At 37.0% G+C, this 27,044-nt stretch overlaps 1 protein-coding gene and 1 pseudogene across 2 annotated transcripts in view; both read right to left on the reverse strand.

Annotated features, from left to right (window-relative positions):
* The window catches only part of AP3B1 (adaptor related protein complex 3 subunit beta 1), a 303,905-nt gene that overhangs the window by 22,190 nt on the left and 254,671 nt on the right, over positions 1-27,044 (reverse strand). For both annotated transcript variants that reach the window (XM_025387269.1, XM_025387270.1), the window contains exons 23-24: positions 16,014-16,245; positions 11,336-11,420 (exon numbers count right to left, since the gene is read on the reverse strand). In XM_025387269.1, coding sequence (XP_025243054.1) covers positions 11,336-11,420; positions 16,014-16,245 — 317 coding nt within the window. The remainder of the gene's footprint in view (positions 1-11,335; positions 11,421-16,013; positions 16,246-27,044) is intronic.
* Positions 18,522-20,789, reverse strand: LOC112626136 (annotated as a pseudogene).

Consider the following 27,044-nt stretch of genomic DNA (forward strand, 5'->3'; position numbering starts at 1 on the left):
CCCCCCCCCCCCCCTGGGGTATAAAGGGGAGACCCCCTAAAAAAAAAAAAAAAAAAAAAAAAAAAAAAAAAAAAACCACAATGAGATACCATCTCATACCAGTTAGAATGGCAATCATTAAAGTCAGGAAACAACAGGTGTAGGGGAGGATGTGGAGAAACAGGAACACTTTTAAACTGTTGGTGGGACTGTAAACTAGTTCAACCATTGTGGAAGACAGTGTGGCGATTCCTCAAGAATCTAGAACTAGAAATGCCATTTGACCCAGCCATCCCATTACTGGGTATATACCCAAAGGATTATAAGTCATGCTGCTGTAAAGACACATGCACACGTATGTTTACTGCGGCACTATTCACAATAGCAAAGACTTGGAACCAACCCAAATGTCTGTAAATGACAGACTGGATTAAGAAAACGTGGCACATATACACCATGGAATACTATGCAGCTATAAAAAAGGATGAGCTCATGTCCTTTGCAGGGACATGGATGAGGCTGGAAACCATCATTCTGAGCAAACTAGGGCAAGGACAGAAAACCAAACACTGCATGTTCTCACTCATAGGTGCAAATTGAACAATGAGAACACATGGACACAGGATGGGAAACATCATACATCGGGGCCTGTCGTGGGGTGGGAGGAGGGAGGAGGGATAGCATTAGGAGATATACCTAATGTAAATGATGAGTTAATGGGTGCAGCACACCAACATGGCACATGTATACATATGTAACAAACCAGCACGTTGTGCACATGTACCCTAGAACTTAAAGTATAAAAAAAAAACAAAAACGAAAAAAGAATGATGTAAATGGTGTAGGCTAGAGCTGAAGCCTTATGAGTAGATAAAAATCATATAGGAAAAGAGGATACCACAAAAAGGAAAGAGTGCAAATCTGGGGAAGACCTGTATTTAAGTAAAAACAGAAGAAGAGCAACTTGTAGAAGAGACTGGAGGAAGAGTGGTCAGGAAAAAAGGCATGTGCCAAATATTGCAGGAAGGCAGAGTAAGATGAGGGATAAAAAGAAGTATAACTGCTAATCTTAGTAAGGCCGTTCAGATTGCAGGAAGACTACACAATGCAGTGAGTTGGAGGGTGAAGGGAAGACTGACAATGGAAGAAGGAACAGAAAGAAGAGGCAAGCTTCCTGAGAATGAAGAGGCAAAGGAATAACACCTAAGGAAACCTGAGCACGTTTAGAGGCTGAGGGGAAAGAGCCAGTAAGGAAGAAGAAACAAAGGAATAACTGGTAGAGCAAGGTCTTAGGAAAGGTAAAAGAGGCTGGGATGAAGAGCACAAGAACTAGGTGAGTGGGTTAGCCCTAGAAAGGAGTAGGATTCTTCTTCAGAAACAGCCAAAAAGGAGTGCTTAAGTGAGAAAGGATTGCAGGTAGGCTACTCGAAGAATGAGACCAAACCTGATGGAGGGGAAGACTTGGTCACATTAAGAGAAATATGTAAAAACTGGTGAAGGACTAGAAGAAGATGTATATATACATACATGGTGTGTATGTGTGAGTGTGTGTGTGTGTATATATATATATGTAAAATATATAAATTACAAATGAACTTAGTATGAAATCTAAAATTTCAGCTTCAAGTCATTGTATACAAAGTCCTCCAAAGTCAGAGGCACAAGACAATCCACTGAGACATAGGCAAAAACCCTACTAAATATATATATTTTTTCTCATTCCTTTTAAGGTTCTGTTTTTCTAGGAGACAGGGTCTCAGCTCTGTCACCCAGGCTGGAGTGCAGTGGTGTGATGACAGCTTGTTGCAGCCTCGACCTCCTGGGCTCAACTAATCATCTTCTCTCAGCCTCCCAAATAGCTGGGACTACAGACACATGCCACCATGCCTAGAAATTTTTTTTTTTTTTTGAGACAGAGTCTCACTCTGTCACACAGGCTGGAGGGCAGTGGCGCAATCTCAGCTCACTGTAACCTCCATCTCCTGGGTTCAAGCAATTCTCCTGCCTCAGCTTCCCTAGTAGCTGGGATTACAGGTGCCCGCCACCTCGCCTGGTTAATTTTTGTATTTTAGTAGAGACGGGGTTTCACCATGTTGGCCAGGCTGGTCTCGAACTCCTGATCTCAAGCAATCCACCTGCCTTGGCCTCCTAAAGTGCTGGGATTACAGGCGTGAGTCATTGCATCTGGCTTTTTTTGTTTGTTTGTTTGTTTGTTTGTTTTGTAAAGACAGAGTCTTACTATATCGCCCAGGCTGATCTTGAACTCCTGGGCTCAAGTGATCCTCCTGCCTTGGCCTCCCAAAGTTGTGGGATTATAGGCATAAGCCACTGTGACTGGCCTCTGTTTTTGTATGTTTTAGTAAATACCTGTTAGCACAGTGAGAAATACACACACATACATATATATATACACACACACATATATAATTACAAATAAACTTCTAGAGAGTACATACTCAAAATATTTTTACTAATAGAGGTATACAATTTTAAAAGTTAGGGGACCACTGAGTTACATCATTATGTACAACACTTTTGAATTACTTGTTTATACTTTTTAACAGAACCTCTCTTCCCAACACTCCTGAAGGACACCACATACTCCTCAATTAAAAGTGGCTGGACAGCTATGATGCCAAGGGAGACGGGTGGGGTGTTAGGGGAGAGAAGAGGCAGGCGATCTGCCTTCTGAGGCATCTATGAAAGTCTAGCTGTTTGCAGAGGGTGGGGAAAGTGATCCTGAAATGCCCCTCCTAGCAACAAGCAAGGCGTTAGAGAGCTCAACTGAAACACACTTCTCGGCCTTTCTCGTAGCTAAGAGTGATCAAGTGACCCAGTCATGACCAATGAATTATAAACAGAACTTTAGTGGGGATTTTGGAGAAAGTTTTGTTTTTCTGACATAAACCTGGCTCCTTTCTCCATGTCATTTCTTTCCTTTTTTCTGCCTGGAATGCAGATGGAAGCCTGGAGGTGGAGCAGCCATCTTGTGACCAAGAAGTTGACCAGCATTTGCTAACAAAATTAGCACATGAAACAAAAAGGTGGAAGACCTTACGTCCTGAAGATACTGGGAAGCTACTGCACCAGCTCTGAACTGCCAAACCCTTGCAGTTCTTGTTCTAGGAGAATAATAAATCCTTATTTGGTCATGCCACTGCAGTTGGGTTTCTGTTACAACCAAATACAAAATCCAACATAACTAGTACATAAGTCACTTTGTAAGCCAGTTTCATCTTGTAAGCAAGGTGTGGCTTATAACAGAACTAAGATGGAACATTTCCTCTTTATTTGGGGGAACATTTACTTTCATGTACATGAGTGTTCTAGGATGTCCTCCAGTTTATATGCATCTCCTTTTCTACCATTTTGCCTTCTTTTTGGTTTATTTCTCTCTCCATGTAGCTTTTCTTTTCCTTTTTCTTCACAACCCCTTTGATTAAACAGGGGAGAGACAGATTATCTCCATTTCTACGCATAACTGCCTCAACATGGATGGGGAATGTGAAAAATGACTCATGATAGATGTAAATTTGTCAGAATTAACAGTTACCAGATCAATGAAGCACTATTATTAGGGTAGCTTTAAATAGTCTAGCTACATAGGACCAGATGGCATAAAAGTTTAATGTAAGGCAAGACTCTACTTGGTACACATTTAACTGTAGCATATATTCTTGTACTACATGTAATCTCAGTTCATGGATTCCTTTATAGGATCCAAACTGGTAAAGTTTGCAGGTAAGATAAACAGGCGAGCAGCCTATTCTGAGACTCAAGTTTTTCATCTATGAATGAGTGACATTTACCTTGCAGGCTAGTTTTAACTATTAAAGCTCATAAAATGAAATAAGGCACAGGAGGTATTCAAAACCTACATACGTAATAGGGATATATCATTATTTCAGTATTCCCCCACTAATTATCATTTCCAATTTTTCTCCATTATAAACAATGCTTAAATAATATACTTGGCTAGATCTATTTCTGTACAAGCACAAATACTTCTCTAGGCTTGATATCCTAAAAGTGAAATTGCTGAGTTCAAAAGTATGAATATTTTACAGATATTGCCAATTTAAAGTCCCACAAACAGCATACAAGAGTACATGTTTTTCTCTACCTTTCTTGTCAATACCAAATATAAAACTTATTCTAAAATCTTGCCAATCTGATGAGTGAAATGTTTTAATTTTTATTTCCCTGAATACTAGTGATGTGGAGCTACCTTTACTTTTTCCAAATAAGGGTCTTCACACCATTTACTGAATGGTCCACTCTCCCCACAGATTTGAAATGTCACCTTTATGACATACAAAATTTTTACATTTCTAAATTCTCTGGTTTCATTGGTTCTTGTGCCAATATCAATTATACAGAATAAAAATATTCTTGTGGCTTTAAGGAGCATTTTTAAATTATTATAGAGAAAGACTTTTTTCATTAAAAATGGTGACTTTTCTTGTGCATTTTCTTTTCCAGTTGAATTTTAGAAGTTTGTCAAGTTTCTTGAAAAGGTCTACTGGCATTTAGCCTAGAATCACATTGAATTTGAAGATTAATTTGAGGTTCAATACTGTCTCCCATTTAAAAACACAGTATATTTCTTATTATTTTTATTATTTTGCTTATATTTCTTTACATTTAATTATATCTTCCTTTATGCCCTTTAGGAAAGTTTCAGGGTTTTTCTTCTCCCTACATAAGTATCTGTATCACCTTTCTAAACTCATTAGTTTAAATAATAGATTTTCTGTTGATTCCAACTTTACGGGTTAATAATTATGTTGAATAGGCTGGGCGCAGTGGCTCACACCTGTAATCCCAGCACACTGGGAGGCCGAGGCGTCAGGAGTTCAAGACCAGCCTGGCCAGCATGGTAAAACCCCATCTCTACTAAATATACAGAAATTAGCTGGGCCTGGTGGCGCGTGCCTGTAATCCCAGCTACTCGTGAAGCTGAGGAAGAAGAATCGCTTGAACCTGGGAGGTGGAGGTTGCAGTGAGCCGAGATTGCACCACTGCACTCCAGCCTGGTGACAGAGTGAGACTCCGTCTCAATAATAATAATAATAATAATAATAATAATAATTATGTTGAATAAAAATTATAATTTCAGCGAGGCGCTGTGGTTCACACCTGTAATGGGATTACAGCACTTTGGGAGGCCAAGGTGGGCCGAGCACAAGGTCAGGAGTTCGAGACCAGCCTGGTCAATATGTTGAAACCCTGTCTCTACTGAAAATACAACAATTAGTCGGGCATGGTGGCGCGTGCCTGTAGTCCCAGCTACTCGGGAGGCTGAGGCAGGAGAATTGCTTGAATCCAGGAGGCGGAGGTTGCGGTGAGCCGAGATCACCCCATTGCACTCCAGCCTGGGCAGCAGAGCAAGACTCCGTCTCAAAAAAAAAAAAATATATATATATATATATATAAAATTTTGTCTCTTCTTTTCCAGGATTTATACTGCAAATGGCGTTTACTTGCCTTTCTGTATTGGCTAGAACTTCCACTATAATGTAGAATATAGTGTGGACAGCAGATATCCTTGTTTTGCTTTTCTGACTTAAAAGAGATTGTTTCTGATACTTCATGTGGCTATGGGTAACTCATATGGGCCAGAAGTCATTTGAATTTATAACTACAACTGATGTCCATCTTCATATGTTATCCTTTTGCGCTTTAAAATCAGGGTGATGCTAGACTTACACAATGACATGGCATGATTTCCTTTTCTTTTGTTCTAGAAAAACTTCTCTTTTTTAAGGTTCTGATACAATTTAATCGTTTTTATTTCTAATTTATATTTTTCTAGGAAACCATTAATTTCATCTAAATATTCCCATTTATTGGTATAGACTGTATAGTATTATTTTGTAACTTAAAAGATCTCTGTGCTTTATCATCTTTCTCCTCTCTAATCTTTCTTAGGTGTCTTTTTTCTTTAATCATATAATCCCATAGTTTTCCTTTTTTTTGTAAATCCTATATGTGCTTTTAAAAAAATCAGTATTTTCTGCACACAGGAAACAAGGAATTCTATGTAAACATATATATCTTAGATCCAGCTTGGTAATTAAATCATTAAACCTGTATGTATCTATTCCTATTTATCCTTACTCTCTGATTTGTCAACTTCTGATGTGCATGTTAAAATATACTATGATTATGGCTTTGACAATTTCTCCTAGTATTTGTATTATTTTCTGCTTTATAAATTACAAAACTGCATGGTTTAAAGGTTTGTAACAATTGTATTTTCTTGGAGGGTTACAATGAGCACAAAATATTCTATTATTACTTTTTACCTAAAATACTTCTTAATTTTTCTAGTTTTAGCACATCTATCTGATGCATGCATACACACACACACGCACACACACACACTTCATCTTTCTAATCTCAACTTTTCTGTGCCATTCTCTCTTAGTGAAGGTTCTCATAAATAGCACATGTTAAATTTTGTTTTTTACCTGTTTAGTAAAAGTAGGATTTAATTCTTTGACATGAATTGTGAAAATGAGTATGTGTGGTGTGCATGGCCTCTCCAGCCATCTTGTTTTGTTTTCTATTTGCCATGCTTTTTCCTCTTCCTCTTGGTTAAACCGGTTAAGTTTTAAACTTTAATTTTAAATTATTATTATTTTTTAATAGAGACAAATTCTCGCTATGCTGGCCAGGCTGTTCTTGAAGTCCTGACCTCGAGGGATCCTCCTGCCTTGGCCTTCCAAAGAGATGGGATGACAGGTACAAGCCACCACACGCAGTCCTGATCAGGTTTTAATTACTCCCTTTCTTCCTAGTTGTTTAGAAGTTATAATACGTCACATTTCTATAATTTTAGTGGTTATCTTTAATATTTTAAACCATATTTAAACTTATTTTTGCCATCAATAAACTCTCTTCTCAGACATAACAAGAACCCATATACTAGGGTTCTTGTATACCTTATACCTCTTGCCTCTGTGGGGATTTTGGTTCCAATGTATTGTTAATATTTATTTTTCACATTATGTCAACAATTATTTTTATACGTTGATAAATTTCATAGGTAGAATTCTTTGCTCACTACTGTTTTATTAATTCTACGTTTTTCTCTGTCTCAGATTTTTTTTTTTTTTTTTTTTTTGAGACAAGGTCTCACTACGTTGCCCAGGCTGGAAAGCAGCGGCTATTCACAGGTGCAATCATCGCACACTGTAACCTCTAATTTCTGGGCTCAAGCTGTTCTCCTACCTCAGCCTTCTGAGCAGCTGGGACTACAGGCATGCATCACCATGCCTGGTTCTGTCTCAGATTTCAGAAAATATTCTATTACAGTATATCTTTGAGTAATCCTTTCAGAAAGGATGTGTAGGTGGTAAACTGAATGCTAGAATCTTTCCTTCACTGAAAAATGACTATTTGGTATTTTCAAAATTTTAAAGGTCATTTCCTTTACCTTCTTGCTTGCAGAACTGATATGAGTATGTGAAATTTGAATCCATTCTCATTCTTGTCTGTTTTTTAGGTAAGCTCCTTTCTTCTCTGCTTTGGAAGAGAATAGGATATTCTTCTCCTTATCAAAAATTCACCAGGATGTGGTCTTTTTCATAGTTTTTCACATTCACCCTGTTTGGCCCTCTTAATCTAAAGGCTTGTGTGTTTCTTTTGTTGGGCCACATGTTCATTCATTCATTCATTAGGGGTAGGGATACACTCTGTCGCCTAGGCTGGAGTGTAGTGGTGCGATCACAGCTCACTGGAGCCTTCAACTCCTGGGTTCCAGTGATCCTACCACTTCAGTCTCCCAAGTGGCTAGGATGACAAGTGTGTGCCACCATACCTGGCTAATCGTTTTTGATTTCTGGTAGAGATGAGGTCTTGCTATGTTATCTAGGCTGGTCTTGAACTCCTGGGCTCAAATAATTCTCCTGCTTTGGCCTCCCAGCGTGCTAGGATTATGGATGTAAGCCACCACGTCCAGCAGAAAATGTTCCTCTATAATTTATTTTCTAAATTATTTCTTCCCTTCATTGTCTTTTCTTTCCTGCCAGAGCTCCTATGAGATGAACTGATCCTTTTAACCTTCCTTATTTTCTGTCTCTGCCTTTTTGCTTTGTATTCCAGCTGATTTCCTTGACTCTTTCTTCCAGAATGCTCAATCAGTATTCAGCTGTGTCCATCCCATTATTCATCTACTGAGTTAGCAACTATCATTACTACGGGTCTCCTCTCCCCTGGGTGGGCTGACTAAAGTTTTATTTTTTGTAAGTGGACGAGATATGATTGGTTATGTGGACATGAAGTTGGAGGCAGGCAGGCAGGCAATGGCCTTTCCTCCCCACCAACAAACGTAACACTGGCTTTACCCTAGTGGTGAGGATCTGAGAATATTTTGGATAGATACTCTCTTGGATAAAGCTATACTTCATCTCATCTCCGACCATTCTTGCTTCCTTCACACAAACTCAAACCTTGCTCTGTTCTTGTAGGTCCCCACATTCACACCAAAACGTCTTTCCCAGGCAAGTGGCTTGTTCTCTTTACAGTTTTATTCTTAAGTCTCAAATTAAATGTGTATGTTGCCTGCTGTCAGACGTAAGATTGGGGAACTAGGGGCCTGGAAGGAGTTAATTCCCTGATGACTGTCTGAAGCCCCCTACTCACTTCGTGCTTGATGTTCTGCCAAATTGGTTCTTACCATTATGGTAGTTTTCTCCCATGAGTGTTTTTCCCTGTGATTTTTATTTTCTCTGTTATTGTTTATCTACTCCTATTTGTTTTCTGTCAATAATGCCTCACAATTTCTGGTCAGCTAAAGGCATTCTTTATCTTATATTTTTAGTGCTCATTCACTATTAAAGAATGTATTTTCTTTTTAATGGATCTTTGGACAAAAACATGTGCTCAGTTATCTAACTAGCTCTAAGCTGTGTGACTTCCCATACCGCTTAATACATGCATGCCTGCTGATTACAAGGATGAGGCTCTGTTTATGTACTGCACTAACTTTTAGACAGATATATTTATGTATGTTGTGCACATATTCGATCTCAATAAATTTAATCAAGAATTTAATTTGATGACCATTTAAAAATGCAAAGCAAAGACGCATAAATGCTTATCAAATATGCATATAACTAAATAGCTTGATATAACAGTTCTGTCTATATCTATTCATCCATAGATACAATTATAATGATAAAGAATTAATCCAGAAGCTAAAGCAGGATCATTTTACTCTCATTTTTTTTATTCTAACAAATAAGAGTATCTGACAGGCTTTTGGTCCATATTCTCAGCATTTCTGAAGGCTTCTTATCAAATACGCTGTTATTACCCATAATTTTATGTATCGATTTGTATAATGTATTTCAAGGAAAAAATTCAATATCAGCCATTCTTGTTTCTTTTTTTCTTTTTATTGAACTACCAAGACTAATACAGCACATCACTAAGCAAAAAGTGCTATTTACTATGCAAAAGGCACAGTCAGTGATTGGCATCTAAGACCAATTGATCTACCCATTACCACTATCTCCCTACCCCCACAAGCACTACTATGAAGCTATTGATTTAAACACTGTCGATCGGTTTCCATTTTCTGATTTTGGGCAGGCCAATTAAGAAAGTGAGTAATTGTGATTACACTGCTTCAGGATCAATTACATTTGATGCAAGACAAAGTGCTCTTTTTGGAACACACACACAAAATTTTTGATCTAGCATGCTGCTGTGCTTAACAAAAACTAAAATAAATAATTTGTATCTTTATATCAGCAAAACATACTAATGTAAATGCTTTTAATAGCCAAGACATTTTCTATGTGAAATACATGAATTATTTTCCTAAAGTTAGTCTGAAAGAAATATAGAAAAATACTATTCACATACACTCCTTGGTATAAGATAAAAGTCAAATACTACATGCATATATATCCATCCTTAAAGGGACTTAGTTAATTATGAAAGACAAAATGCAAATCCTGTTCAAGAGACTATGAAGGAAGTCTTTGTAATAAAAATTGGGAAAAAAACCCCAATTACATAGGAATCAAATGGTTCTTTATATAAATTGATAAGAAAAAGGAATATTTTTTAGTTCTTAATTTTGGTCTAACTTGATACCTGAGCTTTGTCATTGGGTTCACATTGTCCAAATCATTAAAATGAATATACCTCCGGTGTTAGAGGCAAATCTATTTAGAGTGATGTTACTCATAGCCTGTTGTTCAGTAATATTGATCTGTGTTGTTTGTCTAATAGAAAAATAATAAACAATTACTAGGCAATGTTGAGAAAAGTAATCAGTTTTTATATATCACTAATATAGCAGACCTCCCAAAACATAAAGGTGATGATCTGCATAAAATCAATGTGTTATGCTACATTCCTTATATTTATCATTGCAGGTTCTCGGCAATAAAAGGTATAACATTAGGCCAGAATTACTGGTAAACTGAAAAGGTATATGAAAATGAAAAGTTCACTATGTTTAATCTATACATTTATTTTAAAATGTCTATTTCTAAAACTTCAAGACTTTTAAATCATAACAAATTCTGTTCTAAGCTGGCTAAAATGTAGATAAAATGTCTCAATTCTTTTTAGAATAAAAACAAAGGAACTTCAACTCAAAATAGCCAATTGTGCCTTATATCAGAAAAAGAAAAAGAGTTCAAAGATAATTCTCAATGATGCATGAATACAGCTTTGTACTAATTTGCTAACAGCCTCTGAATTTCACGAGAAATGTATAAAGCATTATAGAAAAACATTAACAACAAAATCCAATCCTAAAAAAGCTCTTCTGAATAGCATTCAGCTATGAAACCTTTGCCAACTGCATAAATGTTCTCTTTTGACTTTTATCAAAGCAGTTTGTAAATCAATTTAAAAAGGAAACAAAAATGTGTGGGTTTTAGGTACTGATGGAATCAATAATATTCCACTTAAGAATCTCAAGATAACATGTACGTATATCTCAAAAGAGATCTTCTCTGAGCTATTTAATAATATTATTAATGTTTTTAATTTCTCCTGGATCTTCCTCATTAATTTTCTTATAAATTTTCTAAAACTGGAGTGATAAGTTAAAAATTACTTAGTAGTAGCTCCTTTCTTTAACCAACAAACCATGAATTTCAATCACATATGGCAGATTGTAATGGCTAGGTGTGTAACGAATGCTAAAAATACATACATTGCACACAATTTGTACAACTATTCCAAGGCAGTCTAAACATTAGCAAAGCAAAACATATTTGTTTAAATGTTTTGTCTTTCACATACACACAAAAACTGTTGAAAGCTTAGTTTTTGATCTGTTATCCTTTACAGGTTATATAAAAAATAGAAGAACAATTGAACTTACCACAACTGGAAACTGGCAGTCTGAGTAGAATCACAAAAGTCAATACCCATTGAAACTGTAATGGATCCCTCAGGCTCAAGAGAGTCTAGGAAATAAGATAATTTAGACATGAAAACACAGAGGATGTGAAAAAAAGGCAAACTAAACATTGAAAATTTAGGTAATGTTTGTAGTTTGGTTCAAACAGTGAAATTTAATGATGGCTTAAAAATTTTAAACTAAGAATATTAAGGCAAATTATAAAGTAACCTAACTATTCTGTTTCAAGGTTTTCTTTTTCACAAATTAATTCTGCACACACACCAATGAACACATTATACCCGTTTCAGAAATACATATCTTCCTGAGAAATTTCATGTTTTCTAATATTATCTCTATAGGTATTGAAAATGAGAAGGAATTAAATGTGTTCTTGTTTCGCATACCTGTAATGGACTTTGGGAGTTCATAAGAGGTTATGTACTTAAAACTATGGCATGTTTATTCTAGATATAAAAAGTAAATTTTAAACAATGTTTCAAATTTTCAATGAAAAAAATTCTAAATTAAAAAATGTAAATAAAGTTGGAAGAAGAAATTAAGATGCACTCAGAAATTAATTAAGAGATCTCACATTGAAACCAAAATGTTAAGTCTAAGTGCATTAAATACTCAAAAAAAATTTGTGGCAGATTAGATTATCTTGATAAAACAAAAAATAAAATGACATTTGATAGATTTGGAATTTCTGAAGCTTCATCTATCACCTAACCAAGTATAGGAAATAACTATACCAACATACAATAGTTTGTTTTTTTTTCAGTTAACAATGACAAAACTTAAGTCAAACAAGAAAAAAATTTTATTCTGCTTATGATTTGAAAGTTTAGCTATACCTTAGAATAACTGAGGGCATCTTAAATAAATATGTATATATTTGTTTATATATAGAAATTGTCCATTTTTGATTTCTACTTTGCTCAAAGTATTCTGCATAATTGCAGCTATACCATACAATCACTTTATATTTAGCTTTATATATTCTCTATACTTCCTATCAGACATAGTTATATTTTAGGAAGCACACTTCTAATTCAATAGATTGTGACTATTCTAGGGCTTATTGGTAAGTATGATTTGCCATTGAAAGCAAACCATGATACAGAAGATGGTATGGTTGGGATAAAATAATAATTCAATAAGCTTCATTTATTACGTATTATGTTTATATCTCATAGGCTCAATGAGGACTAGGTATTACAAGAGAGCATTTGTTCAATGCTGATTTTAAAATGCTATTTGTTAGGCAAAGGAAGTATGTTAAAAATAAAAAAAAAGTAATAATTAAAATGCTATTTGCTCAGCGGTATGTATGTTGGTCTGCTGATTCTAGTTTCAATTTCATTTGTTTACAAACCTAACATTTACCAGGATGTCACTCAAACACCAGAAGACTTGCTCCCTAAATCTCTAGCAAATAGGCTTTACTGTAGGGTAAATAGCTATAATGATATATACATTTTTTTCATTTCTCATAAAGCTGTGTGCTGTCAACAGTTTAGAGCTTTGTCAGTCACACACTGCTCAAGGCTATCTTTAACGAATTCTTAATGCCTTCTGTGCCATAACTATTTTGGGGTTTGGTCTTGTTTTTATCTGATACATTAGTAGCAAATTCTGTCATCTCCAAAACATGATGGCATTCATGATTTTGATCTCCCTTCATAATGTATCTTTGTATATCATTTGACAAAGTGACAGCTCTCAAGATGCTTTGTTGATAGCACTCTTTGACACTGTTTGATACTGTCTTCAGTTTTAAGATAATTAACTGTGAGCTTACTGCCATGCTAATTCTGGGGGACAGTCCACGATCAATGGCATGTTTTATTATATAGATGCCTCAGGAGCAAAATGATCAGCATAAAATTATTCAAATAATGGATTTTTATAATACTTGGAGCCGACTAAACTGGGTAAGCGTACCCAATTAGGTGTCTATATTTAGATACAATTTCTAGATTTGCTCCTATATATTTGAGATGGCTATGTAGAAATGGCTGAAAAACACTGGCTCTGTTATACCACACCATTAATATCAACACATGAAATCATATAGGATGCCATTTACTTTGATGCAACAGTTGTACAGTAACTGTTAAAATCTTAGCTGATCTCAAATTTGTCAACCACTAACATAAAGCCACTGAATATAGTACAGAGAGTGTAAGGCTATTCTTTGTGTCTTAAAGAAAACCCTCCTATATACTAGGTCTCTTTGGGGAAAATGGAATATTATTCCTAATGTTCTTGCAAGGAATACAGTTTCATGCCAAACACAGGGTGAAATAGAGAAAAAAAGTCATTGCACATTACAGACAAAACCAGATTGGTGGCAAACAAGAAAACTGCGGACTCCTTTAACGTGTATACATGCTTAAAAATAAATAAAACAAATTGCTTACCTCCCTTATTTTACTAAAACACTAAAACACAGCATTTGTTTTCTGTTGCATTCTTAAAATGTTTTTGGAGGACTAATTTAGACATATTATATTCCTTAACCCTACAATCTATTGATAATAGTGTCATCTAGGTGGTGTTACATACAAGTACATACTGCAGAGGAAATAACTCTGTATCTTGAAGGCATTCAATAAATGCCAACAAAATGAATGAAACATACAGTCATAAAAATTTGTCTAAGAATGAAAAAGAAAAGCCTACAACCAATACTGAGGCAATGGTAAACATTCATATTTTATTTCTGTGTTAAGGTCATACTATGAAATTTATTATATTTATTTCTTCTATTCTACATAGGCCAACAAAAGGTCAACTCATCAACTCATTATGCCAGCTCAAAGAAAAATTAATACTGTTCTACTGTTTTAACCTTTGGATAACATTTTCAACCTTCAGACAATTCATATATCTGCTGCTTGACACTTCCTAAACTAAACTAAATTTTTTAACTAGGTAAAAAAGGTTGAATTACAAGCAATAAAAAGAACACAATAATTCCCTGGCAATATATTAACTTCATATGTTACATAGTAAAAATTAGGATACTTTGTGTTCTTTAAATAGTGTCTTAATTATCCAAATATTTTAAAAAATTAAGTGGATTTTGAAATCAGCTTACTTTAAATCCACTTTTTTTACTCTGGTTGCTTATAAAATTTTACGAGGCTTTATCAAAAATTGTTTTATTCCTTTGTGTAAAAAAATAACACACACAAAAAATGACTTTCTTTACCGAAAGATTCATGAAAACCAGAGGAGAAAATTCAACAATGCCAAAGAGCTCAGATGAAGAAAAATGGAAGAGTTATGTGAAACAATGAGTAAAGAAGGCACAATTACCTAATTTTACTTTCTCCTGGTCAAAAGGCGTTGTTGATCTTAAGTATTATAAAAAGGAGCTATCTGGAGCATTATGGTTATAACATTTGGAAGATACAATGACATAAACCTTTTATTACTTTTAATTGATGTTTTGCCTGAAGATTCTCTCAACTAAACCTTAGGGCTATCTCCACTTACAAAAACCAAAAAGAATAGAGATAGACATTCTAAATATTACACTAATTCAAATTCAAAGTAAGACATACAATTGTTACATTTAATGTTTAAAGGGTATATTTTTAGCAAAATAATTTAAAAACGCAAAGGGGATGAAAAATGGCCACTGACACTTTGTTGGAGAGACAACCGGATGCGGTGGGCACAGAAGCAACCTGGAAAGCGCATGCCAAAGCTGGGGGCAGCCGCTGCTCAGCACCTACTCACTGGTTGCTGCATGTGGGATAAAGGGCCGGTACTGCCATATTTTATGCTCTGCTCCAAGAAAAGTGAGATTTCTCATTTTTTAAAATGTAAAAGCATCTTGATTTTTAAATGGTGGCAACAGATTGAAAACATGTAAAAATCAGATGTGGATAAATACCAGTGACACCCTCTGCGCTACCGTATATTCTATACATGGAGAGGAAGATAAGCAGACTAGTCTACATCAGGGCTGTGCAATCTTTTGGCTCCCCTGGGCCTCAGTGGAAGAAGAACTGTCTTGGGCCACACATAAAATACACTAACACTAATGATAGCTGATGAGCTAAAGAAAAAATAATCGCAAAAAAAATCTCATAATGTTTTAAGAAACTTTATGAATTTGTGGGAGGCTGCATTCAAAGCTGTCCTGAGCCACAGGTTGGACAAGCTTGGTCTATCTCCTCTCAGTCTTCACTCTTCAACTTACGGGAAGGTGAAGGGAAACAGGAAAAGATCTCGAGATACAAGAAGTATTGCATTCAGAAATGCAGAGCGATTTTCTTGCTTTTAAGACACAATAAACCACCTAAAATTACGTAGGGAATGAAGCTGACCAGGAGGAGAGATGGGGGAAGGTGATGCAGGTAGGTAAAACATGGTGGCAATCTTGACTCTGCAAACCCAGCCTTCCATCACTACTGGTATTACTATTACTGGGACCTGATTCACTAAGAGCAAAGAAATGTGTTTATCTTATATGATAAATTCAGTTTAACAAGAAAAAGCAAATATAAACTGAATATGCTAATTGTCAATACAATCATGTTCTATTTTACTATTTTACTAAAAAGTATTCTACTTTACTTTTAAAGTGAACATATTTAGTGATCAAATATGGTTAAGGTTTTAAATGAGAATTAATATTTACCTATTGGATTAAAAACATGCATTTTCAGGCCTATAGGAAGCTTTTTTTCCCCTATGTGGATATTTTCTATCTTTTGATCAGTAGTGTTATTCAGTGTTATTTGTATAGAGACCATCTTATCACCAAAAATGCAAGGCTGTCTTGGAAAGAAATAATGGGCAGCTAGTCCTTTTCCACTCATTCGATGAAGCAGCACGTGAGTTTTCGTTGGTACAAATACAGGAGTACTGACCTATTACACATGGGAAAAAGAAAAAAAGATGAGTTAGTGAATATAGTTATTCTTCTAGAAAATACACAAACATTTATGACATTTAATTCTTGGTTCCCCTAAAGTATTATATGAACTACAATAACAAACATTAGTAGGATATCACACACATAGATATTAGTCAGAAATGATACAAAGAAGTAAATGCCCTCAAAACTGTATAAAAATTTCTCTGTAACCTCCAAGCATATATTACTTTTTTTTTTTTTTTACAACATAAGCTTAATAAGAAGAGCATAATCTCAGTAATACAAACATACTCTTTTTTTTTTTTTTTTTTTGCGGGGAAGGGGGAGGGATTTATAAACTTTGTTAGTTTTTTTCCCTAGATCCTCTGTATTTGGCCATCTTGCTAACTTTCTTATTGGTTTTAGCAGTTTGTCAATTGATTTTCTTGGGTGTTTTAGCCAACTACCAAAATGAACACCTTGGACCTTCATTTCCAATCCTGACTCTTTGAACTGGCTTTTTGTTTTTATTTTCTTTCTCTGCAAACTGAAGACCATGGCCCCCAGGATAAGGTGGTTTCTTCCTTTGCCTTAATGATTGAAAAGATCTCTACTTTGAGATCAAGTTAACTATTCACTTACATTTTCTTCCAGTCCTTTGATGGTTTCAAATTTTAATTCATATAGAATTGATTGATTTTGATAAATTGACTCCATATTTAATTATTTTTCTCCAGATACATGAACTAATTGTCCCTACATAAGCTAATGAATAGTCTTTCCTCAATGATTGTAAATGCAAAAATTCTAATTATTTATGTACTAGGAGATATTTCTGGGCCTTGATTGTCCTGTTAAACCAGTCTCATATTGTTTTATTTTTTATAGACCTACAATATAATTCAATTATTTGGTAAAACAAATCTTTCCTTGTTTCCCCCTCCCAATATTTTCTTGGCTAATCATCTTTCACCCTTCTATTGAACATTAGACTCTTAATTAAATTCTTCCCTCAATCTCATTTTGATTGAAATCATAGGCAGCATATTAAATAATGAAACACTGTCCATTCTAAAACCATTCAAAATATCAGTATTGCATATTAGGCTTGACCTGACATGGGGAAGCATTAAAAAAAAAGTTAATTTGTAATTAAACAGGCTTGATTTAGATTTTTTCCTGCCAACTGTGGTCTCCCAACTAAATTATCTATTACAGTTTTGAGAGTATATATCAACCTATTAAACATTTTCACTATGCCATGTACACCTGATGACATTACAAACTTAGCAATTATAGTAATGATTTAAAGTTCAACAAAAATCCGAGTTAAATATCATATATACAAAATAATACATCATGCCTTCTAAGCATCATTAAAACATAATATTCTTTCTCCAAAAGCTCAACAAAAAATGTGGGCAATTTAAAATAATCATCACCTCTAATCCCAGCACTTGGAGAGGCTGAGGTGGGAGGATTGCTTGAGCCCAGGAGTCTGAGAACCAACCTGGGCAACATGGCGAGATCCTGTCTCTACAAAAAATGCAAAAAATTAGCTGGGTGTGGTGGCATGTGCCTGTAGTCCCAGCTACTCAGGAGGCTGAGGTGGGAGGATTGCTTGAGCTCAGGAAGTTGAGGCTGCAGTGGGCCATGATTAGGTCATTGAACTCTTGCCTGGGTGACAGAGCAAGATCCTGATTAAAAAAATAATAAAATAATAATCATAAAAACTTATAGGAGAGTTAATTTGTAAAATACAATAAACAATTAGCTAAATTTAAAATTTTGATTATATAAAATAATAGGGCTACTGGCCTATTCATTCTACTTAAGCCTTCTGATGATGATAACAACAATCTAGTATTTTAAGTTTTCAAATCACTTTCACTTCTAAGGTTAGGTTTTCCTTGAATGAAAACTATTTTCAAAACCCTTCTCTCTCTTTCTTCCTTTCTTCCTCCCTCCCTCCCTCCCTCCCTCCTTTCTTCCTTTCTTTCTTTCTTTCTTTTCTTTCTTTCTTTCTTTCTTTCTTTCTTTCTCTTTCTTTCTTTCTTTCTTTCTTTCTTTCTTTCTTTCTTTCTTTCTTTCTTTCTTTNTCTTTCTTTCTTTCTTTCTTTCTTTCTTTCTTTCTTTCTTTCTTTCTTTCTTTCTTTCTTTCTTTCTGTCTCTCTCTCTCTCTCTCTCTCTCTCTCTCTCTCTCTCTTTCTTTTCTTTTCTTTTTCTTTCTTTCTTTTTCAGACGGAGTCTCGCTGTCGCCAGGCTGGAGTGCAGTGGCGCAATCTCAGTTCACTCAAGCAGCTCCAAACTCTCCTTGGTAACTGAGACTGAGACCAGGCTTTTCCCATGAAACTCCCTGAGCTACCGCATGCAGTACTCATCAGCGAGCTTGGCTGTATATACTAATTCAAAGGCCCGCTTCTGCACTTGCTCCAAAAACACAGAGCCGGCCACCTGCTCTTTGCTCTGACCAGTGACGCTATAGATGGATTTCTGTGTCTCTTTCACGCAGGAGACATATTTTGACACAGATGTCATCTCATCTCCAGACTGGTGTGATACTGCAGCAGCTAGGACACGTGTCGCTGGCTAGTGGAGTTTTTATGGATTCTAAGCTTTAGATTTTAATTTTTAAAATTCTAAAATTTTATTTATTGAATTTTTATAGACAGGGGTTTCACTCTGTCATCCAGGCTGGAGTGCAGTGGTGCAATCATAGCTCACTGCAGCCTGGAACTCATGGGCTCAAGTGATCCTCTTGCCTCAGCCTTTTAGGTAACTTGGACTACAGGTGTGTACCACCATGCTGGGTTAATTTTTTAAATTTTTTGTTGTGATAGTGTCTTGCTTTGCAGCTCAGGCTGGTATCAAACTCCTGGCTTCCAGCAATCCTCCTGCCTTGGCCTCCCAAAGTGCTGAGATTACAAGGGTGAGATGTCACAACTGGCCCAAGCTTTAGATTTTTAGATAAGGCCTCATTGAATTTCTTGCCATTCTCCCTGTCTTCTGCCAGCTCAGAGAACAGCTCAAGGCACTTCTTAACAATGCTTTTGTGAATGACTGTTAAGATTCTGCTCTGTTGGAGCATTTCTTGAGAGATGTTCAGGGGCAGATCCTAAGTCAACCACACCAAGGATTAAAGTTGAGATACTCCAATATCATCACAGCTGTCCATGATGAACACATGATGGACACAGAGTTTGTTGTTCTTTTTTCTTCTAATTCTCAAAGAAGTCAAAGGGATCCAAACAAGGGATGAATAGCAATGCTCTGAATTCCAACCAACCTTCCACAAAGAAATGCTTAACTGCCCAATGGTCCTCCTAGTCACTGGTGAAGCTCTTGTAGAATTCTCTATACTCCTCCTGGGTGAATGTCATCAGAATTTCCGATCCAAATGTTCTTGGTCTTGTTTAATTCTTCCCAATCAATGATTTCTCCTTGATCTTGTTGGTTTTCTTTTTCTTATCCTTACTGTTCTCATCTTCTTCATCTGAACCCACATCTTCAATCTTGGACTTTTTCTCATCATCTCTATCTTCCGTTTTTTGGTTGTTTGTTGTTTGTTTGTTTTGAGATGGTGTAATACTCTGTCACCCAGGCTGGAGTGCAGTTGTATGATCTCAGTTCACTGCAACCTCCGCCCCCTGGTGGATCCTCCCACTTCAGCCCCACAAGTAGCTGGGACCTAAGCTGTGTACCACCATTCCCGCCTAATTTTTTGTATTTTTTATAGAGTCAGTGTTTCATCATGTTGGCTAGGCTGGTCTCAAACTCCTGAGTTTAAGCGATCTGCCCACCTCAGCCTCCCAAAGTACTGGGATTACAGGTATGAGCCTTTGTGCCTGGCCTATCTTCCTCTTCTTTCTCACCTTTCTCTTCCTCTGCCTGTCATCACTGATTTTCTTCTCTCTTTCCTTCTCCAAAGAAAGGGTAATGGGATAGCCTATGAACTGGAAGTGCTCTTCACTACTTCTTTGACCTTCCTCTCTTCTAAGTACTCTGTCTGGTCTTCTTTAAGGTGGAGTGTCACTTTGGTACCCCTGCCAATGGGCTCTCCATGGTCAGCACATACAGTGAAGGAACCCCCAGTGGAGACTCCCAGGCATACTCTTCATCATTGTTGTGCCTTGTGATCACAACTACTTTCTCTGCCACAAGGTAGGCAGAAAAAAAGGCAGCACCAAATTGCCCAAACATGGAGATACCTGCACCACCCTGAAAAGCCTCCATAAATTCTTTAGTACCAGGGAATGCACTCTGACTTTGGTAGACACAGGCATTGACATGACCAAGGCTGATCTCCTAATTTGGGAACCATTACCATGGGTTGGGGATTATGTCAATTTCCAGCTCTTTACCATTGTCCAACTTGGAAGGGTTGTAAGGCTCTCACAGCAAATCTTGTCCAATGCATCATAAACATTAGATCAATTCCTGAAGGAAAATCTCCTCATTAGAATAGAAAGTATTGATGACGAGAGACATGAGTTGGGCAATATCTCCCTGAAAGGCAAGTTTCCACCTCTTCCTCTTCACGTGCACTTTCTCAGGCATCTTGAAAGAAAAAGGCTACAAGTACTAGAGATCAAGGTGGGCTGGGACTGTCCAACATGCACATGGCACCAAGGCTGCACTGGGATGACTCCAGAGCTATATATTTTATAGTTACAGATTTATACTCAGCAAAAATCTTCTTTATCCCCATAAATTCCCATGATACTGAGGCTATGATAATCAACCTTAAATATAAGCTCTTATCTGGCTAACATTTTTCAGTGTTACGTGTTTATTTCCTTAATTATAAGCATATTGGAGACAGTGACCAGGTCTTACTTTTATTCTACATTGTTCCACAAACATATTTGTCATCAAATCATTAAATAAATGTTGGTATAACAAGCTTTATCTCTGTGAAAATACATAAAAAGTTGGCCTACATATGGGGGAAAGAAAGCCGAAATTGTAACGTAAAAGGGAAGACTATTTGAAAATTGGAGAAAGGCAAGGGTAGAGGAGTGGGACTAGAGAACAGAAACAAAGGTCTCGTTCACAGTGGCCAGGAATTAGTACTATAGATATCACACAAGGTGGTTAGAAGTACGCCTTTGGTCATTTAAGAGCCATCAAGCCTTGGCAGACTCACTGATTCTTTCTTTCAGTCTAATCCTAGGACACATGGTCCAAACGTTTATTTTATGTTTTCAACTTTGTCTCAAAATTCTACAGCTTTATTATAATTGTCAAAAAATATGTTAAGGGATGAATAAAGAAAAAAAAATAGTATAATTCTCTCCACTCATTCTTTCCACATTCAACCAAGTTCAAGGTAAAAAGCATTCTCTAATGAATTCACCATCTAAAAAGGTCCTCCCTTACAACCTCCAAAGGTTATCTGTGATAATTCCCAGAGGCCCTACACAGAGGGCGGATCACATGAGGTCAGGAGTCTGAGGCCAGCCTGGCTAACGTGGTGAAACCCCATCTCTACTAAAAATGGAAACATTAGATGGGCGTGGTGGCATGCACCTGTAATTCCGGATACTTGGGAGGCTGAGGTGGGAGGACTGCTTGAACCCAGGAAGCGGAGGTTGCAGTGAGCTGAGATGGTGCCACTGTCCTCAAGCCTGGGTGATGAAGCAAGGCTCCGCCTCAAAAAAAAAAAAAAAAAAAAAGAAAGAAAGAAAGAAACAGAAAATGTTTGATTACTTTTTTACCCTTGTTTCCTAAGTTTATACAAATTAAGCCAACCTTCTCCAGCATCTAGATAAAATACATAGGTGATATTTTGTTCAATAAACCCAGTGGGTTCCATAAATCCTTCGACTACTTCCATATATAATACATTTAATCCAGTATTATATTAATACTAATATATAATAAGGCTTTAGTTCAATATTTTGTACATCAGACCAGATACCTATAATCCGGAAATATATATGAGATCCGTGGCTGCTTATATTCTAGGATGCTCAACATTGCAAATGGCGTTCTTGACTTCATATTTTATAGATACCAATGATTTATTAGATGCAAAAAAAGGTAAAACATAAATTAATTATAAAGTGATCTAGATTTGGGCTGTGAAAACGAGGGTTTAAGAAAAAGGGAAGATTTAATAAGTCTAAACACAATAGATGTAGCACAGAGGTTGCAAACTATAACCCGCAAGCCAAATATGGCCTGCTGCCTATTTTTTAAAAATGTCACTGGAACACAACCATACTCATTCATTTACATACTGTCCTTGACTGCTTTTTTACTCTACAATGGCAGAGGTGAGTAGTTGTAATACCTAAAACATTTACTATCTGGTACCTTTACAAAAAAAGTTTGCTGACCCCTGATCTAAGGGCACAAATGTTCGATCCTTGCCATTCCACGTTCCTTCCCTTGTTGTTGGAAACAATTCTCTACAGCAGAGGGTCCCCAGTCCCCGGGCCATGGACCTGTACCAGGGCATGGGCTGTTAGGAATCTGGCCGCACAGCAGGAGGTGAGCGGCTGATGAGAGCAAGCATTACCGCCTGAGTTCTGCCTCCCGTCAGATCAGCAGTGGCATTACATCCTCATGGGAGTGCAAACCCTATTGTGAACTGTGCATGCAAGGGATCTAGGCAGCACGCTCCTGATGAGCATCTAATGCCTGCCTGATGATCTGAGGTGGAACAGTTTCATCCAGAACCATCCCCGTATTCCCAATGGTCCACAGAAAAACTGTCTTCCACAAAACGGGTCCCTGGTGCTAAAAAGGGCTCTACAGGTCCCATGTCTTCTGAGCAGAAACATTAGCAACTTTGCTTCTGAAGCTCTTTTCAAAGATGTTTCTACAGCAAACAGCCTTTGGAAGACAAAGGTAATACCTCCCTCTGGGGCAGGTGATAGACTTGTTTGTTTGTTGTCCAGGATTAGAAAGATAAAATCTCCCTCTGGGGCAAAGGCTGAATAGATTTGCTAACAGTCCTCTGATAAAAACCTAGAATATTATTATTTTTTAATACTTTTAAGTTCTGGGATACATGCGCAGAATGTGTAGGTTTGTTACATAGGTATACACGTGCCATGGTGGTTTGCTACACCCATCAACCTGCCATCTATGTTAGGTATTTCTCCTAATGCTATCCCTCCCCTAGCCCCCAAATCCCCGACACGCCCTGGTATGTGATGTTCCCCTCCCTGTGTCCATGTGTTCTCATTCTTCAACTCCCACTTATGAGTGAGAACATGCGGTGTTTGGTTTTCTGTTCCTGTGTTAGTTTGCTGAGAATGATAGTTTCCAGCTTCATCCATGTCCATGCAAAGGACATGAACTCATCCTTTTTTATGGCTGCATAGTATTCCATGGTATATATTTGCCACATTTTCTTTATCCAGTCTATCACGGATGGACATTTGGGTTGGTTCCAGGTCTTTGCTATTGTATATAGAGCTGCAATAAACATATGTGTGCATGTGTCTTTATAGAATTATTTATATTCCTTTGGGTATATACCCAGTAATGGGATTGCTGGGTCAAATGGTATTTTTGGTTCTAGATCCTTGAGGAATTGCCACACTGTCTTCACAATGGTTGAGCTAAGTTACACTTTCACCGACAGTGTAAAAGCGTTCCTATTTCTCCGCATCCTCTCCAGCATCCCGTTGCTTCCTGACTTTTTAATGATCACCATTCTAACTGGCTCAAGATGGTATCTCACTGTGGTTTTGATTTGCGTTTCTCTAATGACCAGCGATGATGAGCTTTTTTTCATATGTTTGTTGGCCACATAAATGTCTTCTTTTGAGAAGTGTCTGTTCATATCATTTGCCCACTTTTTGATGGGGCTGTTTGATTTTTTTCTTGTAAATTTGCTTAAGTTCCTTGTAGATTCTAGATATTAGAACTTTGTCAGATGGACAGATTGCAAACATTTTCTCCCATTCCTTAGGTTGTCTGTTTACTCTGATCAGGTTAGCCTCCTGTAAAGCAACACATTGCATGTGCAGGCTTCACCTAGCCTTCAGCATGTGGGGCTCAGAGAAGTGATGCAAATGATGCTACTCTGGCTACTGCTGCTGCTGTAACAAACTGTCCTTTGTCTCTGACCAAGGAGTCTTGTGTCTTCTACCAGCATTCATGAAATTGTTGCAGATTAACTAGTTAGCCTGTAAGTAGGGTAACATCTCAGACTCTTCATAGTTCTTGATGCTTGATTAAAAAAATAATAATAATTTAACAATTCCCAGAGCCACTTATTTCAAACAGCTAACACTCAGACCACCATATACATCTGTGCAGTGACAACTGACTGAAAGGGTGGATAAGAGCTAAAATCCAGCTTACATTCAAGGGAAACTTTTTGGAATCTGCACAATGGTGCCATACAGGCTAGTGGCTTTACTAATCAGAATATAACTTTGCATAGTAGAGGTTACTTTTTTCTTTTGGCTTTCCTTTATAAAAATCCATGCTATGACTTTAATTTTTCCTGTGGGTTTCTGAAGTATCAGGAAATGTTCTGATAGCCGACAACAAAGTGTCGAGTAAGTCCAATGACAACACAGAATAAGAATTCATTGTTTCAGAATTGCTTTTATTTGATTCAAGACTACGGGTTGGCCTTTTGAGGAAGCTTTGCCCCCAACGCTTCTTTACTCTATAGTAGTTATGTACGGGATTGTCAGCCCAACACACCCTACTATTTTCTAGAAACCTTGACACATTCAGCACATGATGGAGCTGGCAAGTTCTAATGCCTCCTCATGACTGGCTGCAGTTAACTGGTTCAGGGATGGACATTTGGCCCAATGAGTTCCTTTCCTAGGATTTTTGGATTTGGTACCTAGTAATCTGAGCCAGACTCTCTCAAGCAGTTAACATTCTGAGATTTAAAACTCTCATTTTTGTCTGTGGCCACATTTCCTGCCACATTGTTCAGTGAGAAAAAAATAATGAAGCATATTTCAAAGAAAAGCATAGATGAGAGACAGAGAGACTAGCTGGTAACTTTGATCTGGATGGTTCTTGAGGCCCAGACACATTCCTGTCCTTGTTGAAGTTGTTTTCTCTGAACTCTAGCTATAATTTCCTATTTATTTATTTACTGCTTAACCTAGTTCAAATTGGGATTCTATCATCTATCTCCCCCATTCTACTACTGGTTGGGATTAGTCAGATTTCAGCACATTAATTGGAAGGGGAAATAAGCTTGTAATGGGAGAATGCCCCTTTGCCCCCCCTATCTCTAAAGTGCTGGTAGACATGGAACCAGGAGATCAGAGACTCAGGTAAGGCTTTTGATTAGACTGACCCATATGTATCTGCCATATGTGTAGGTCAAAAACAGTAAAATTATCAATTTCATGTGATTCAACTAATAATTTGTTTTGGATCAAGGCTACTTAATCCTACCTTTAATAGAAAAGAACCTTGAGTCCTTGATGTGGGCCATCCTAACTCACTGGAGTTCTGTATTGTGGTTAGAGAGCAAGGTCCACTCTAATAACAAAGTACGACTTTGCATTTATTTGTCCTCTGACCCTACGTATCCCTTGGGCATCTTGGGGAGAAAGGTGGTAATGTGCAAGAATTAGGTATTTCACAGCTCTCTGTCCAATAAGAACACCGTTATTTCAAACACAAAGTAACTACTAATCATTAATCATTACTCACCATTAATGTAGTAATTCATGCTTTCATGTAACTAACATTTATTCAATGAGTTGTACCAGCCCTGTGCTAAGGAGTATGATACAGAGACAAACATGAAGTATCCTAGTCCTCAAGAAGTTTATTGTTTAGCCTGGGAAAACAAAGTAAATCAACTAGTGTGATAAATGCCATGACAGAAGCAGGCTCAGTGGACTAGAAGAACACAAAAGTCATAGCTGACACCTGAGGGAGTCATTATGGATGAAAACCCAGTTATTTTAATGAATTAATCTGGCTATTTCTCACTACTACCACTGTTACCAGCCTGGTCCGAGCCACCACCATCTATTATCCAGATTATTCCAAGAGCCTCCTAATTGGTTTCCTTGCTCCTACCCCTGAATCCTGTTGAACATAGACTGAATTGCTGTTAGTCTATCCTGAACACAGTAGCTAGAACGTATCAGTCAAAGTTACATCATGCACTGGGGTGATGAAATAATTTGTACACCAAACTCCGTGACATGAGTTTACCTATAAAACAAACCTGCACGTGTACCCCTGAACCTAAAATAAAAGTTTGAAGAAAAAAAAAGTTACATCATGTTACCCCCTCTGCTCAAAACCTGCCAATGGCCAGGATCCCTGTTCCATTTCCTTGATCTCATTTCCTATTACTCTTGAACTCACTGTTTATTCTACTCATCACCCTGACTTCCTTGCTATTCCTTTTGCATACTCATAACGGTCCCACTATAGGTTATTCCCTTGTACCCTCCACCTGGAAGGCACTTTCTCCAGAGACCCACACAGCTCAGTTCTAGAATGTCTCCTCAGATATTACCTTCTTAGTGAGGTTTAACCCATTTGCATCCCTCCCTTCTGCTTTCCTTTTTCCTTTTGTATAGACACTTAATACCTTCTCTAACACAATATACAATTTATTTGTTTGTTATGTTTATTGCCTGTCTTCCCATCTACTTCTCATTTTTATGCTCAATGTATAAAACCTAATTTTACCCTTTCTCAGAACTCAAAGCATAATTTTACTATTTTAAATGCTTATGGAAATTTGCAAATAATATACCTTGAGTGTTGGTCATAACTACACTTTATTTAACACTGAGTGCTCAATTATAACAGTGTCCTTAAAAATACTACAGCCTTATAGGAACACACTGT

Source organism: Theropithecus gelada, chromosome 6, assembly GCF_003255815.1.
Source record: "Theropithecus gelada isolate Dixy chromosome 6, Tgel_1.0, whole genome shotgun sequence".
Lineage (NCBI taxonomy): Eukaryota > Metazoa > Chordata > Mammalia > Primates > Cercopithecidae > Theropithecus > Theropithecus gelada.